Genomic DNA, 18,288 nt, shown 5'->3' on the forward strand with positions numbered 1-18,288 from the left:
AGTGGCTACTTTAAATATGAAGACATAGATAAATTAAAGGGAAGGAGAAATATAGACAATGCTAACACAATTAAAAACAGAACTGTAGTAGATATGCTAATTTCAGACAAAGCAGAATTCAGAACAAGTGGAATTATCAGGCATGAAGACGTACGTTACATAATGACAAACTGCGAAAAGAAGAGAACTGCTTCAACCTGATGAAGGACATGTACAAAAATCCTACAGCTAACCTCACACTTAATGGTGAAAGATGAGACATTTTCCAAGATTAGGAACAAGACAAGGATGTCCACTCTTGCTACTTCTATCAACATTGTACCAGAAGTTCTAGTCAGGGCAAGAAAAATAAACGAAAGATATGTAGATTAAAAAGGAAAAAGTAAAAATGTCCCTATCCACAGATGATACGATTTATATATAGAAAAGCATAAGGACTCGACTAAAAACCTATTGGAATTAATAAACTAGTTTAGCAAAGTTGCAGGATACAAAATCAAAATACAAAAATCTATTTTTTATGTACTTTCAATGAACAATCTAAAAATAAAATTAAGAAAATGATTCTATTACAATAGCCTCAAAAAGAACAGGAAATAAATTTAACAAAAGAGAAATATAAATTTATAATCTGAAAACTACCAAACATTGTTGAAAGAAATTAAGAGACTCTAATTTCTAAAGAAAAAGATGCCATTTTCATGGATTAAAAGAGTTAATATTGTTAGGGTGATGGTAATCCCCAAACTGATCTACAAATTAAGTGCAACTCCCACCCAAAACCCTGGCAGACTTCTTTGGAGAAACTGACAAGCTGACCCTATTATTCATATGTAATAGCAAAGGACTCAGAATGGCCAAAACAATCTTGGAAAAGAAGAAAGAAGACTCAACTTTCCAATTTCAAAACTTACTACAAATCAGCAGTACTCATGACAGCATGGTACTGGCATAAAGATAGATAAATGGAATAGAATTGAGAGTCCAGAAATAAACCCACATGCCTATGGGTTTTGAGGCTTTTCTCTATTTGTTTTTGACAAAAGTGACAAGATGATTCAATAAGGTAGGAATGGTGACTTCCTAGCTCTTTGCATCTTGAAGTGAAAACCAAAAACAACATCCTCCAACTTTTACTGTTGAACTGTCTCTCCTTTCATGTCTCTGTTTTTGTTTCCCACATTTTGGTGCTCTGTTGTTAGATGCCCATATATTTTGTTATATTTTCCTGATGGATTAACCCTTTTATCATTATAAAGTGTCCCTCTATTTCTAATGAGACTGTCTGGCCTACCGTTTGTTTGAAATTAGTATAGCCATGCCTCTTTTTTGTGGTTAATTTGCATGCTGTATCCTTTTCCACCTTTTACTTTCAATATTTGAATCTGAAGTGTCTCCCACAGATACATAGTTAGAGCTTTAAAAATAAAGTCCACTCCGACAATCTCTGTCTTTTGATTGTTCGATCCTTTCACTATTATTGTTACTACTGATATAATTGGATTTGCATCACTCATTTTGCATTGTTTTTTAAATGTCTTCTGCTTTTTGTTCTTCTATTTTGAAGGCTTCATCTATTAAATCCAATATTTGATGGCTCTCAATGGCAGCTTCTGTTCCCTGCTTTTTTCCCCAGTGTATGGATAATACTTATGTTTCTTTATATGCCTTCTGTTTTTTTTCTTTGTCGAAACTGGACATTATTTAGTGAAGTCCACTTCCGCTTCCTTCTCCCTGCTTCGCAGGGTGAAGCCTCTGAACCTGCTCCCCAGGTGCTGACGTAACCTTAGGAATGCCCGCGGCCCCCTTCGGAAGTCAGGGGCTCTGACACGCTCTCTTTGACGGTCCCTTTCCAAGTAGGCACCAGCTGTTAAGCTCCACTAATTGCTGGCTGATTATGCTATTATTTTTGATAACGCCCTGGGGCATAAATTGCTTTACAGACTGGTCTAATCAAGTTCAGGTTTTTTTAAAAGGATAAAACACTGAGGCTTGTGTTTGAGACTTATTCAGACCCAAGAGCTCTAACTAGCTGTCTCTTTCCCCAATTTTCTCACCAAGCTAGCTGGTCTACAGATTATTTTATAGCTCCAATGAATCTTTTATTCTCCTACCTATTGCCTTTCATCACCACTTTTTTGACAGTACCCTCAGGCTTGAACTTTTTCACACTGTGTTGCAAATGAAGTAGTTCTTGGGGAGAGATTCAGAGTTCCAGGCGAAATCTTAAGAGGCATGGCCTGGTTCTGGGGACAGGGACAATGGTGCCAACTACATTCTGAGTGACACACCCACTTTAGGAGTTCAGTGCCTGTGGAAAGAGGGGCGGCTGCTCTAGGTCCTCTTGGCTTGCTTCTCCTGCCACGGAACCCTCACATATAAGCTGTGGCAAGAATGACTGGCACCCCCACATTCGCAGCGGTGTTGCACCCAACACACTGCAACCATCCCATGAGGGGGGACTGAGCAGAAGAATGGAGCTGCCGCTTAGCCATACTTGCCTGAAACATAACTTTAGCGTCAGGCAGCTCGGAGGGACGATGAGAAATGTTGGTATACTGCCTCCCACAGGATCACTGCCCTCCTATCAGAAGCTGGGGACAGGGGGAGCCCCACATTCTTGGATTTACCACTCTGGAATAGAGTTTCTGTGCTGGGTGAAAAGAAGAAGTGGTCTTGGGTCAAGTACCACAGACTCTTGCTGTTCTTACCAAGTTTTAGTAGATTTTCTTAAATAAATGTTTCTCCATTTGCTATATACTCTTAGGACTATTTTCAGATATTTTAAATGCTTTCTTTTAAATAATTTTCAACAGTTTTGCTGGGGAGCAGGTTGGCAGAGCTCCTTACGTTGTCATGTAAGAAGTGGAACTCGTCCAGCTCTGTGTACAGGTTTTGGAGTGAACGTGTGGTTACAACACTCCAGGGCACATAACCAGCAGTGGGCTTGCTGAGTCTTTTAGTAACGCTTCTTCTGAGTGTACAAATTGTCTTTTTAAACATTGAGACAACAAAGAGAGTCACAACTTTCTCTGAGCCAAGCACACAAATCTACATTTAATATTGTGCCTTCAAGGTTACAAAGACAGTACTGGAGAGGTAGAATTCTGTGTTCCATCTATGTTGAGCATGTGAAGCACTCATTAGGTAGTGTGGACCCAGGAAGAAAAAGCATTTGATATGAACCTCAAGAAGGAATTTATCTGCTAAGATGAACTCCTCAGGGCCAACCGAGGGCCCACATTTTATAAGTAGTAACAGTCTGTTGACAGCTGCTCCTCACACCCTCTCTGTACCAGGAACGGCCTCGGCCTGAACTCTCGGCTTCCTGCACTGTGCCCTGCTTGTTTGTGCCCTCTGAGTCAACCACCTCAGGAATGCCTGGTTTCGTCTTCCTACTAACAGAGAGCCCTATCCTATCCAATCAGAACTATACAATTTGGAAACTTCATTTGTGTAAAATTGGGATCTTGGGTGGGAACTTCATACAAGATGGCCTTCCCTTTGTCTTGGTGGAGCACAATTTAGGTTGCTACCTGAATCTGTGTCTCCCAGACTACAGCTCCTTCAACCCAAATAAATGTTTTTTTTTCCTTTATTACAAGCCTAAAATTAATTTTGGTTTACTCGAGATGTAGGAGGAAAAACTTACCTTTCAAATCCTGGTTTTCTTCTTAATATTACTATCATTGAAATATGAGGCTAACTAAAATTTTATACTGTCTACTCTGTCTCAGGAAATTTTGTATTACATGACTCAACAAGCTTTCACTGACGTTAAAACTGTGCAGCTCTGGCTGGGTGGCTGGGTTGGAGCATTATCCTATACACCAAAAAGTTGCGGGTTCAATTCCTGGACAGGGCACATACCTAGGGTGTGGGTTTGATCCCCAGTTGGGGCTCACATGGTAGACAACCAATTGATGTTTCTCTCACATAGATGTCTCTCTCAAATCAATAAACATACCCTTGGGTGAAAATTTTTTTAAAAAGTATGATAAGTTTTCAACAAGGGCAAAATTTCTAAAGAAAAGTCTGGGCTCCATCTGGGTATTCGTCAGTGAAGGGATGGTACTATGAAGTAAGGGTATTTTAAATTAACATTTTTCACAAAACCAAGCTTGAGAGCAGAAAGAACATTTTAAATTATTAAAGTAAGGATTAAAACAAAGTATGCATAAAATTTTTGAGATAAAACGCAACATTTCAAAGAGGTATTTGAGCTTTTAGCTACCACTTTGGGCACTGCCCTCAGATTCTTGAGGATGCATCCTGTACTCACTTATCACAGCAGTGAGAAGTACTTAGGCAGAAACACTTGAGAAGCCCTGCCCCGAACAATCACCTTATAATGATAAACATACACACACAAGAGCATTCTATTTACATTTTAAAAATTCCTCCAGGATAGAGCTATGGCTACTATTCTGCATATTCCCAGTAAGCTTATTAAAACAGACTACTCACAGTGGGGATTAAATAAATGATGTTTTAAAGAGATCACTGGCAGTAAGGCTGAGGAGACTGAAAACAAAAGGAACAGGATCAAAGGATCCTTACAGGTTTACCCAAGAAATCAGCTCAGATATTCTAGCAGATACCTGAATAGAAGAAATTATGCTGACTTCTCACAACCGAATGTTGAACAAGATGCATTTCACATTGCAATCAGATTGAACAAATATTCTTTAAGAGGGTAACAAGTCTAATCAGAAGAAGTAGCCCTTCAGTAAATTATTTGCCTTAGAAGAAACTCAACTAGCCTTGCCTGGTGTGTCTCAGTGGACTGAACACCAGCCTGATGTTTCTCTCCCCTTCTTTCTCCCTCCCTTCCTCTCTCTCTGAAAATAAAAAAATAAAATCTTAAAAAAAAAAAACTAAACTAGAGTGAAATGTCAGTTTTTGTCCATTGTATCATGCTCACTATCAGTTATTGGCTGGAATTTGTTCTTTAGCCACGATATAGACAAACTGATGTAAAATGAACAAATACTTTTGTAACTATCAATTTAACTGATAGGAAAGAGTACTTTTTAATTTGTGAACAGAAAAGTGTAACATACACAAACTCCAACTCACCTTGTGGTTCACTGACCAACACCAGGCACTTTAAGACACCAGGGAGCAGCAGTTCAACCTCAGAAATGTCTGCGTTAGTTTCTTTGAAGAGCTGAAGCATAAAGGCCAGAATGGATGCTAAGCGTGGAGGATGCATGAACTGTTTACACTCAAAGTATGATTTCCTGAAAAGAAGCACAATTTTGCTTTTTCTTCTGTTCAAAGTTTCAGTAGAAACGCTAATGACATATACTTTATAGATATTGGCAAATCCTACTCCCCAGAAATTAATAAAGCACAATTTCTAAAAAGTATGTATACTTTACCATGCTATTTTCAAACAGAGAATTTTAGAAGCAATGACCACACATCCTTTTGTTGTGCTACCAGGGCTATAGTAGAATACAGACACACACTAAATTTAAAGCAACCTGGTCTTAAAATGAACTTTATCAAAATCCAAATAAAAATGTAGTTGTTAATTTTTTTCCTAATATAATCCTGATCTTCTCTCCCAGCTCCTCAGTGATACAACATTTTCTCCAATGTCAAATTTGTGTAAAGAAGTTTCTCCTCACATTTATTTATTTGTAGGAGGGGTCTGTTTTTCCCCTCCCCAATTCAGTAAGAAAACTCTCTTAGGAATTAAGCTTCCCACTCTAGTTTTAACTCTTTCCTCCCCTTTGGAAGGAAAAGAATCAGAGAGGTAACTTAGGATTTAATATCTTCTCTCAAAGCAGGGCAGATTTTAGCATTAGAAGTCAACTGAGATTGTAAAGATAATTCATCTGACTCATTTTTTAATTTCTACCTTTTAGCATTGTTCTTGGCTCATACCAGGTGTTCAGTGTACATCTGTCAGTGGTCCCCGGTGGCCTGGCTGGGGGGCGGCAAGAGGAGGAGGAGGCAAAAGACTATAGCACCTGGTATTCCCAGGCGGTCTCCCATCCAAGTTCTAACCAGGTCTGACCCTAGAAAGTGTGATTGCTCGATTTCTAAAAGTCTAGGCAATATGAAAAATTGTCGACTGCAGCTAACTTTAAGCTAGACATCCATATTTATTTGCAAAGCAATAATAACTTGCAAAAATGAGGCAGAGAAATCACTAAGAGCTATAAACTCCATAAGGGCAGGAACTATGTCTTCATCACCATTTCTACTCCCTACAGTGACTTCCAACAAATATTACATATTAGAAGATTTATTTATTCTTTGAGGACAGGGGCTTTGTCTTTTTTGTTCACTGCTGATTTCCTAATGCCTAGAACAAATGTTTACTGGGTACCTACAGTGTACCAGGTACAAGTCTAAGAACAAGAATGTGAACTTAAGTAAAATGAGTTTCTGAAAGCATGGAGCTCAGTGTTCAGTAAAAAAGTTAGACAAGGGAAAAAAAAAGACTGTCATGATATAGAGTGACAGGTGCTCTGAATAAAAAGCCCAGAATTCTTAGAAATTCAGAGGAAGGAGCCCTAAGTAAGACTTGTTAACTGCAGGAGTAGAGAAGTATGTAATGGAGGAAGACATAGGAGGCAATCTCTATTTCTTTCCTGAGTATTTAAAACAAAAAGGAATTGTTACATTTTGCAGCCTTAAACTAGAAATCATGAGGAAAAAAACCGTTTTCAATGGCAAATAGGAGAGTCAGCTAAAGGTGCCAGGATTTTCAATGTTGGGCTTTAAAACAGTTTTATGACCTTAAAGATTTAACTTTACTTCAGCACTTGTCATTCGGTTTGTACTAAAATTACTTATTCAATGTCTCAAACACAGTGGTAGAATACTACCATCTTGCTGGGAATTCAGACACAAGTAAGGCAAAAATGTTACAATTCTGTGAAGTGAATCATACAAAGTATATGACTTGAGAAGGAAAGAAGCATCACAGCATACGGAGGTCCTGTGTGTGTACTAAGATGCACTGGGTGTCCATCTTAGAACCTCTAGGTGGAATTTTGTCCAGATGGGTGATCTTTTAATGGAAGAAACTATAAAGCATTTTGGAGGGGCAACAGCTAACCCAGTCTCATTAGGTTTGTACATGATGCCATGGAAAAGTTAAGTGACAGACCACATGTGGAGTTAATTCCATAGGGGAAAAAGAGAAGTCTGGAGGCAGCGGAGTGTCACAATGGAACAGTATTTCAGGAAAAGTGATCTGGGGGAATTACTTAGGCTGGACTGGAAGAAAAGACCAGATAGTGAAAGTAGCAAGGCTACTCTGGCAACAGCCTAGGTATAATGGAACAAGGAAAAAGAGATGTGAAAAGAAGGGAAGGAAACAATCGTTTGCCAGATGATGGCAAAGGGGAGGGAACAAAGCTATTAAGCTTCCAAGCCTGAGTAACAGAACACTAGGAACACAGGAAAATGGTTGGAGGAAGAACAGATTTTAGATATTTAATTCTGTAAAGAGTTGATGAATTAAAGAATTTAATTCAGGTCATTAAAAACAGAAAAAAAAAAAAAACCTGATAAGAATATATAGTACCATAGCATCTTAAAGTTTAAAATTTGATTTCACATGAAGGTAAACACTCTAGGAAGGCCAAGAAAAGATCATTTCTACTACTGATTATTCTAATGTTGCAGCTAAAAGGCATTGAGTTTAGTAGAAAACCTCAGAAGTTTCATTTGTTGGCCTAATAATAAAACTGAGTTATTAAGACAGAGACTAGACTAACAAAATAGTACTTCATATCACTTCCTTTTTCATATTAGCAATATTTTCACTTATCGTTCATAAAATATAATTACTGGTCTCATGTACAGTATAAAAGTTACTGTTTATCTGAAAAATCTAAAAAAAATAAATACACACACACAACTTTAAGACATATATAAGAAAACTAATTGCTGTGTAGAGAAAACAAGCAATTTAAAAAAGCATTGTCTTACAGTAATGAGAGGGAAGGACGGAGGCGGGTAATGGGGAAAAGAAAGGGAAGGGTCAGATCAAGGAACATATGTAAAGGACCCATGGACAAAGCCAAAGTGGGGAAGGATTGAGGGTGGGGGTGGGTGGGGCAGGGGAAATGGTGGCGGGAAAATGGAGACAAATGGGTTTGAACAAAAGAAAAAATTAAAAAAATTAAAAAAAAAAAAGCATTGTCTTAGGCTGCCTTGAGTAAAAATCATTTTAGCAACATCTTAGCCAACATTTTTCAGAAAAACAAAATTTCTAAACTACTGGTATTCTAAGGGAGGCCAATACTTTTGAAATGTTCTGTTTCTTTTTAATAGATTAGTATATTGTAAATACCACTTATTTTTAATATTTAGATGTACCTTATGACTTGTGCAATGCATTTCTTTAGGGATGACATCGGGGCAACATTGCCTGAGTTTCTCAATGCCAACAAAACTGGATGCTGTCCAAGATCTAAAACATGTGGTGAAGCTGGAAGAAACCGCTTGATATACTGCTCAGTAACATTCCCCAGCAATTGATTCAAATAGGCATTTGCATTCTGAGACAGAGAACACACGCTACATATGCCCTACAGAAGGAAAAAAAAAAATGATATTAAAAGGTATAGTTAAAAAAATATTTAGGAATTTACTAATTTAGTTCCCCACATTGATATTCATGTCAGAATTTGTAACTTATCACAATCAACAAGGATACCACCTGCTATCAATAGATAACGTTTCTATGAAGTTCAGGGAGTTGCTGAGCCTAGTAACACCTGTGCTGTGGTGTCTACCCAGACACACTTGTCTTTGGGGCGCACCCATGGGAAGCAGGGGGGTTGTGGAGGAGGGCAAAGGAAGCTGCTTCTCTCATCGTCAGAAAACTTGACCACCAACTCAGCAACTGCATATACATGTAATTACAAAGTATAAAATATATTTTAGGTCAGTTTCTTTTAAATGTAGGGCACTGATCATTTATCTCATTAAGACAAAACTTATGCTAAAAATATTCCACATTAAGAAAGGTGATAATTTTTTTTTAATTAACAAAGGGGGAAAATGCAGAAAACAATGATTCAGAATAATGACAATTTATTTTAAGGTTTTCATTTGTCAGGCACTGTGCCACGTGATTTATATACATTATTTCATTCAAATTAATCAAAAAACCATTCAGTTTGTGTTATCACAGCTCCAATTTTATAGCTGACAAAACTGAGGTTTAGAGGAGTTAGGAACGTGATCAAGTTCACACTGAAATCAGTCATACAGCATGCCTGTTAATTTAATCCCTTCCTTTTGTATAGAAATTAACAATATGCTTTTATATGGAATCCAGTATTTGATACTTTCAAACAATTAAACTGAAACCCCAAGAAAGAAATTTTTTTCTGCCAATATTACCTATTACTAAATATAATCACCAATACTACAACAAATTATGATCTAAAAGTTCATTTATAATTTGGTACTTGTGATTCACAATGTGTTTTCCCAGAGAAAAAATTAGAAGTGATTATGTCTACATTTTATTTTTTTTATTTTAAATTTGTTTATTGATTTGAATGGGAAATATATACATTCAATGATTGTTTTTGTATATTTTATTGATTATGCTATTACAGCTGCCCCATTTTTTCCTCCCCTTTATTTCCCTACACTCTGCACCCCCCTCCCTCCAGCAGTCCCCCCCCCGCTTAGTTCTTGTCCATGGGTCGTACATGTAAGGTCCTTGGCTTCTCCATTTCCTACACTGTTCTTAACCTTCCCTCGTCTATTTTGTACCGACCAATTACGCTTCTTATCCCCGTACTGTCTCCCCCATTCTCCCTCCTCCCCACTAGAAACGTGTATGTCTACATTTTAGCTATAAATATTTACCCAACAAGAAATTTTGAAAGGTTATTTGTAATAAAAATTAGTATAGAGTTGTTATAACACTAGCAATGAAATAAACAATTAAAAAAATAATGGACAGCCCACTACCCCCTTTCTTGAATGCTTTATTTAAGGAAAAGCACATTAAATCAGAAGATGAAGTAATAAATGGATACATTTTGAAAATTCTTAAGAGGAAAGCTAGGTACCTTTAAGAAATTAAAGATATAGCTCCAAGTCAATTCTGACAAATGGATAATTCACCAAATTTTTCAATTAACAGCTTTGGATGTGTATAAGGCTTCTTATTAAATGTACAAATTTGGTTTAAGAGGGGCCCCTGGAACAAGGTCTACGGACTCCCCTGCACCCAGCTTCCCCTCTGGCTTGGCCATGCCTTTTCATCTTGCTAGCAGACACACTCAACCTTGCTTTAAATGCCACTATGAATACAGAATTAAAGAGCCAACTTAAAATGAATTAGAAATTGTAAAAATCTGTTTAAAAAAAGAATCCATCTGTGGAAGAGACTGCTTATTACCTAATCAAAATCCATTCTTCCCTTCCTCCTCAACTTCCCTTGCTGGAGCCCAAATAAGGAGCACTTGTCTTTATTATCAGACACTAATGAATAAAAAAGTACACCTCCTTTCTTCTAAATGACAGATCAATATTTCCAAGTGCCTAATGAACATCATTAGCTAGATTTTCCCCAGCACCTCAAACTAAAGCTGTTTAGAAATTCTCACCTTCATCCCTTTATCTCCAGAATATCCCATTTCAGTTAGAAGCACTGCCATCTACATAAGCAGCCACTCTGGAATCTAAAAAGTATGCTATTTTTTTCTGTTGCTCCACAATACTTGGCAAGTCTTTCTGCCTGGGGCCACTAAATGTTTCTGAAATTTACTGTGACCTCTATACTTACTGCCTTAGTTCAAAACCATCAGATAAGGAACTAGTTACTGCCTTCCAAGTTAGTTACCAGTCTAAGCTCCACACCACCAATGTCGGATGCTGTCACTGGCATCACTTTTCTAAAATGGAAATATATGTCACTCCCACTTCTCCACTCAAAAGCCATCGGTAGTCCCCGTTTAAGAGAGCAAGGGTGAACTTCCTAGCATGGCATGTAAAGCCCCTCCGTATCTGGCTCCTCCTATATGAGTTTCCAGCCACAACCGAATTGCTTTTTCCCCCTGAGTATGTCACATTTCTTATAAAAATCATGCCTTTAATATGCTGTTCCCTCTGACAGGAATAGAACTTCAACTCCTACCCACTCTGCTCTTTGACAAATAGTATCCTGCACAGTGTCCTCCCTCACATCGGCTCACCCCAGTCCGGGTGACAGACAGATGAAGCCTCTAAGTAAATTTTGAGCACATTGTTATAAGTGTCTATGCTAGTCAGCCTCCCCTAACAACTTTACGTTTCTTGAGGGTATAGATTTTGTTTTCCACCTTTGTTTTCAGAGCTAAAGACAAAAAGACCTAAAAATATGGAAGTACCCCATGTGCACACATACATTGTGATTATAATGCATGGTTTTTAAATCTGTAGTCAGTGAGCTGTTCTAAGGCAAAGTTTCAAAAGAAAAAAAAAATTTAAACCTTTAAGTAGCCACACACACTATACCTGGAGATACAAAGGAAGACTCTTCTGAATTGCAGTCAGTCTAGGTGCAGGCAGCTCCGTCTCTTGCTGTAACACTGCATGTGGCAGCAGTAAACAGTCTATGATCTGGAACAGTAACCTTTGGGCTTTAGAGGTGGCGAAGATCTGTGCCCATGACTTAACAAGGAGTCCTAACAGAGAAGAGCAGTAACAGTAGTTATGCTTATCTTCTAAGTAGAAAATTTTGTCATTCCACTAAAAATTTATGATTAAAGCACATAGGAGCAAGTTAAAGTAGGCACTAGGAAGGAACATTTATTATGAATCAAAAAACTTTGTCAAGTGATATATTTCATTAAAGAGACAAATTTCTCTCAGAGTTCTGGGCCGAGAAAAACATACATTTCCTGAGCGGCTGATACTTAAAACATACACATACCCCACATATCATGTGATCTGGTTATACACTATGTGTATACATAAATCGAGCATTGCAATTAATAGGATCTCTCTTTGCTTTGGCTTCTAGGAAACTAAGAGGCAAATACAATCCAATGTTAAGAACACCTTAAGATCATACATTATGCTTTTAGTATATACTCACTTTTCTCTGGGCTTCATCATGCTACTCCACATTTTTTTGATAACCTTATTTCTTTTTATTTTTATCTTATATGTAATTTTATATGCTGTCTCAACCCAGTTTGCAACAAGAGATATAACTAAATTAAGTTGTTAAAATAGGAAAAAAGGATTAGCTATAACACCTTGAAGCAACCATTTAACCTTCTTGAACTTCAGTTTTTATAACTTTCAATTGATAATGTAAACAAATATTGAGCTTAAATTTTAATTCCGAAAGAAGAGAAACAGATTTCTTTACCATATGAAATATATTATGGGCTCTTTAATGATGAGAGTCTGTTAGTTGCTACATTTGAAGATAGTAAAGCTTAACAAATGAGTACCTTTTGTTTAATATAGTAATTAAAAGCAGATTTATAATTCCCATTAGAGTGTATTACTGCTGCTGAGGTCTCCTTTAGCAAAAAAAAACCCCACCAACCCCCCCCCAAAAAAAGCCCCAACAAATTTAAAGGATCATTAAGTGCTTGTCCAAAATAGCAGAGTAGTAAATGTACTGAATAAACTTTTATATTTTATCTTATCTTAGAAAGTGAAAAGAGGTGATAAAATTCAAAAGTCATTTTCATAAAACAAAAAGTTTAAAATTCAAGTTCTGAAGGAACACAAAAATATGCTTATAGTAGAGTATAATGACATTAAAAAAAAAACCCAACCAATAATCACTTCTAAGAACAACAAACAGCAACATAAATCTTCTGTTGTAAAAGGAAATACAATAATCAATCATAAAGAAACACAATGCTCACTTAGCAATATTTTAAATAATGCTGGCTTGCTCCTCATTTTTCCAGTAGGTGGAAAACTTGAGAGTGACAGCAATGGAAGAAGAACTCACATTCTAACGAACATTAATATACCCGGAAGAGGAACTGCCATCCTCACTGACATTTCAAATGATTCATATCACTCTAAGGTGTCGCCCAGGTATTAACTTATGCAGAGCAAGGACCTTCCAACCAAAAATGCATCGTTGACCCTTGTATTTCATCCTCTGCCATGGTTAAAATGCTCTGCTTAAGACCTTAAGTTTTATGAGTTCACTGAAGACAGAGGTGATACATTTGTTTTACTGCTATAACAGACTCCTACTTTTTTTAAGTTTCAGCAAAGTACATTTCAGTGTGTGTGGTGCTAAAAATATAAAGAAAAAAATTTCTGCAGTAAAAAAAAACTTGAGGAAAGTATAAATACATAGCATAGCTTTGTAAAAAAGAACAAGTCATTTTCATGGCTATAAAAATATACTTATTTACTGATGAAGCAGAAAATATAGAAAAGTTTTGGGGAACATGTTCCCACTATTGAAAGAGAGCTACACTCTCAGAGTTCTTATGCATTTTCTTATTTTCTACTGTATGTTATGCCTTAAAAAAAGTGAAATGGGAACATTATAATATATATTTTTAAAATGTATTTACAGTTAGAAAATAACTTCGCTCATGCAGGAACATTAAAAAATACACCGCATACTATTAGCTAGGTTCATAAAATTATTGAATTCCAGAAATATGCCACCTCCTTCATTGGAGAAGCTCTTTAATGGATGTATCCCCAGTTCCCAATCCAGTGCCTGACACCTACAGACTCACACACATGCACAGAGAGAACTGGCCGGGGAGAGAGAGAGAAAATGGTATTTGTTCAAAATGCAACATGATGATGGGAATAAAAAGTTCACACAACATGGCGAACACCATCAGTAAGTCTGAAATTTAGTAGAGGCGTGCTGAGTGCACAAATAATTATAATAAATAGCAAGCTATGAAAAACGTCGTAAGAGAAAGACAGATAAAACACAAGGAAGGAGATCCGGTTCACTTGGGAGTACAGGAGAGGTGGGACACTTGGCAGGGCACTGAAGGGACATGGGTAGAATTTCAGTTACAAAGACAAAAGAGGAAGGATGACTGCAGCTAAAGAAGGATGACCAAGAGGAAAGGCATGAAACAGAAGAGTAAAAAAATAAAAAGAATGAGAAAAATGAAAAAACAAAAAATGATATAAAGAGGAGGAAAGTGGAAGAAATCACTGATGGATCAATCCTGCTTTCTCAGGCGCCTTAACCTGTAGTATGATTTCATCAAACGTTTGCACCTCGTAAGGGAAGAGCAGTGGATTCCCCGTGAGGAACTTTTTTTTCAGGTGGGTACGATATCCCAACTCTGCACACTTAAAGCAGGTTTGAACTCTCAAGTTTATATTTGCTCTTCCTCCATTTTGTTCTATATACTTTTTGTGTAAAAGACAGTAAGTCATCTGTTCCTAATGTCTAATAAATTAAATGAGTGACACTGTAGCAATATACTCTATTCCCAGTCTCTGAGATCTAGACAAAGGGAACAAATACAGATCTACTTGCCAATAAATAAAAAATAATCATGTAATAAAACAAACAAGGCCCTCAGTTCTTCATAAGGAGACTTTTTCCATGGGTCTACACATCTATCACTGATCCAAAAATGATTCTGTAGTTATTGATAAGACTATCATATATCCTGTAAAATAAAGACATACCCTGAAATCATACATTGAGCTTGGCAGACTTATAAATTATAAGCCTAAATACTTAAATACTTATTTATCTACATCTTTCTGTGTTAAATTTATGATAAATTTTCACATATTTCCTCTGAAATTAAGAAGACTGAATTGGTAACTATAGCTTTCACTATATTCTAAGTCATCCATATTTACACATTTTCAAATTCTCCTTTATCTTTTACAACAAAGATAAAAGGTTTCAGACAGCCCAAGTCAGTTTATTCATATGTTTATAAGATCAAAGGGAACAGATATAAGATTTTGGCCATAAAGAAATTTTTAAGAAAACTTAAATTCTGCCTAAAACTTCTAAGGAAACCCTTCTCATTTCCCTTTATCCAGTTCCTATTTTTGGTTAGCAACATGATTTTAGTGAACAAAGGTATTCAAATTAGTGAATTCCTGAAGATGAACTCTATTGTTACAGAATAGGTGCAGAAAAAGATTTCCTTTTGAAAGGAGAAAACAGTGTTGTGAGAAACAAGATTTGAAGCATAAATATCTTTAGTGCTATAATAAATTCTTTTCTGAAGTCCTTCATATAGAGCAAAGTATAAAAATAAAAGGGAGCGATGGTTTTCTGATATTTCAAATTCTAACAAAGCATAGATAAGCATTAAAAGGAATGACCACTTTAATTATCCAGGTATTCACAATGTGAGTGATTCACAACAGACTACGGATACCAGATTGATGTTGGCATATTTTCTGTATTGATCATAATTAATTTTTCTATTAACACAAGCATAACGAGAAAAGTTCTGAAGGGCGGTAGGGCAAGACAGAGGTACACTTCAAAGCTAACATGAATTATTTTTAAGCTAAATCACTGTCTTTCAGATTATTCTTATGACTGTATGCAGAATAATGCTTTAGCTAGTATATTAGTATATTCCTATCTATCATGATACTGTAGACTCAACCTCACAAAGTTTTAATAATGTCAGAAATACATACCCATCATCCTATACGTCAGTTGTAGACCTGCACTGGAAACATTTTTTCCCAAATAAGGTTTTATATATTTTAATATTTCACCAAGGTATTCTAAGGACTTTGCAATCATGGCAGATTTATCAGAAAGTTTCTGCAGATTCCCGTAAGTTATACCAACAGCCTATAAATAAGGAAAAACATGATTTAGGTTTCCAAGTTTTATACAATACAGACTTTGAAAATAAAGATAATTTCTTTTTCTACGCACACACTGTATATTTCTGCCTTCATCCTTAACTTCCCAATAGTCACAGCAATTAAAATGCAACAAAAGAAGAATTGCCTTCCTTTTTTATAATTAAAATAAAGGTTAAAATAAGAATTATAAAAACATATTCAAAGTCATGAAAGGTAAGGACCTACATATACAATATTACTCTTTCCAGCAAAGCTATCATTTAGAATGCAAGTGCAGATAAAGTGCTTCCCAGATAAGGTGGAGTTAAAGGAGTTCATGATCACCAAGCAATTATTATATGAAATGTAAAAGGGACTTAGAAAAAAGAAGATCAAAACTATGAATAGTAAAATGACAACAAACTTACAAGTATCAACAACTGAACCTAAAAAACAAAACAAAAGCAAACTAAGCAAACAACTAGAACAAGAACGGAATCACAGATATGAAGACCACATGGAGGGTTATCAGCGGGGACGAGGAGCGGGGAAAGGTACCCAGAATAGGAAGTGTAATTGGTAGGTACAAAACAGAGAGGAGGAGGTTAAGAATAGTATAGGAAATGGAGAAACCAAAGAATTTATATGTACAACCCATGGACATGAACAAAGCCGGGGGGTACTGGTGGGAGGCGGGGTGCAGAGCAGAGGGGAATAAAGGGGAGAAAAAAATGGGACAACTGTAATAACATAATAAAATATACTTAAAAACAATTCATCAATAATTATTCATGCAAGGTCTGACTCAATAAAATGTTAGTAAAAAGAAGTAAATGAAGCTTAAAACCAAACCACATGGAGACTTCTGAAAATCCTAGTATAGAACTGGGAATTCAAAAGCCCCAAATTCCTACAAGTAAGACTTCTACAAAGTTCAGTTTTGAGGTATGAATTGATTTTTTCCCCCGGAATTTTCCTTATGAGCCATTAGATGCCAGTTTAGCTTTCTCAGAAGAAAAAAAAGATGAGGCACAAAAAGTAGAGATAGAAAAATAGGAGGTGGTGGAGAGAAATGTAGATGAGGCAGTAAGGAGAACAGTGAAGTGGGAAGAAGAGGAAAGGAAATAAATGAGAGAATAAGTTGAGGAAGGGTGAAAACAATTAAGAGGTGAGAAGCCACAAAAAGAATCAAGACTGGCTAGAGATGGGTTAGAAGATTTGAGAATAGTACTAAAGGTTTCAAGCCATTATTGGGGACTTACAGTGGGTTTCAATGACCCAAACTGGATACAATGGCACCAAAATATACAGCCACATGATTTTTCTACTGCAGCTCTCAGCAGATAAGACAAAGGAGGGAAAGCAAGTGGTTGCATCAAACCAAGGTTGAGGGTTTGCAGGTATGACCGAAAGACCAAGGATGGAAGCCTGTGAGGCTGTTGGTAGGGCAGATGAAGTGAGACCCAAGGGAATAATGCAGGTGGATATGGAATGAAGGGACACCCTGAGGGGATGTTGCGCTTGGAGAAGAGGGGGTGGAAGGTCATGATGAGGTTACTCAGAGCTGGAGGGACGGGTGGTAACAGACAAAGAGATCTCAGGTGCTGCCTTAACCTACTCTATTGTTTTTAATTTTCCGTTTAATCAAATCAGACCTACTTAAAAATTTATAGGGTCTTCACATCGTTCACAGGATAAAATTCAAACTTCTTATACCAAGATTCTCTGAGTTCTTAATCTCCTGACTAATCTATCAACTAACTGGCACTTTTTATTATTTTAACCTTTGTATATATTCTGTACTCTCAGACAAGTAAAAGTTCTTTTAGATCAAGGACTATTTCTTTTGGTTTTTCAAATCCTTAAGAAATTCTAGCATAACACTACCTAGCATTTAGCACACAGCTATTATTTATTAGTTGATGAAAGAACAATATGGGCTGGATTAAATTAGAAGAGCTTTTCAAAATGATCAGTGGAATGCCTGGCTTCTACCTCCCTCCCTTTCTAGTCCAGGACAGTTCCTAAGATAGGTGTTCAATTAATTACAGGTTGAGGTCCAATCAACTAAATAAAAGACTCAACAGAAATGTGTATTTTATATCTGTATGTGTATTACTAAATATTTTTAGGACTGATATCACATCTGTAATTCCTGTACAACTGTACTTTAACTTAATGAAAACCAGTGGAAGATTTCACATCTATGGAAAGAGCTTGTGGGTTGTAACTATTTTCACTGCAGTTAATACCAACAGCTCTGTGGGAAAATAAACTAACTTTTATTGTGAATAGCTTAGAAAAACACAAATCCAAACACATTAATGACCTCAACTAGGCTGTAAAGACTATAAAATAGTTCCTACACTATAAATAATATTTTATCACATAAGTTTGTACAATATTAATAATTGAAAATAAAATGCTGAATGGGATTGTTACAGTAGAATGAGTGGCCAGAGGGGAAATGAAGGCAGGGCCCTCCCCACTGCAATCTAACAAAGAACTTAATACAGG

At 36.5% G+C, this 18,288-nt stretch overlaps 1 protein-coding gene across 3 annotated transcripts in view; it reads right to left on the reverse strand.

Moving 5' to 3' along the window:
- MMS22L (MMS22 like, DNA repair protein) overlaps window positions 1-18,288 on the reverse strand; it is a 113,997-nt gene that overhangs the window by 6,795 nt on the left and 88,914 nt on the right. For all 3 annotated transcript variants that reach the window (XM_054568868.1, XM_054568869.1, XM_054568870.1), the window contains exons 18-21: window positions 15,616-15,775; window positions 11,491-11,660; window positions 8,347-8,558; window positions 5,080-5,243 (exon numbers count right to left, since the gene is read on the reverse strand). In XM_054568868.1, coding sequence (XP_054424843.1) covers window positions 5,080-5,243; window positions 8,347-8,558; window positions 11,491-11,660; window positions 15,616-15,775 — 706 coding nt within the window. The remainder of the gene's footprint in view (window positions 1-5,079; window positions 5,244-8,346; window positions 8,559-11,490; window positions 11,661-15,615; window positions 15,776-18,288) is intronic.

Source organism: Pteronotus mesoamericanus, unplaced genomic scaffold (genome assembly GCF_021234165.1).
Source record: "Pteronotus mesoamericanus isolate MK-2021 breed Mesoamerican mustached bat unplaced genomic scaffold, CSHL_Meso_final contig_20, whole genome shotgun sequence".
Lineage (NCBI taxonomy): Eukaryota > Metazoa > Chordata > Mammalia > Chiroptera > Mormoopidae > Pteronotus > Pteronotus mesoamericanus.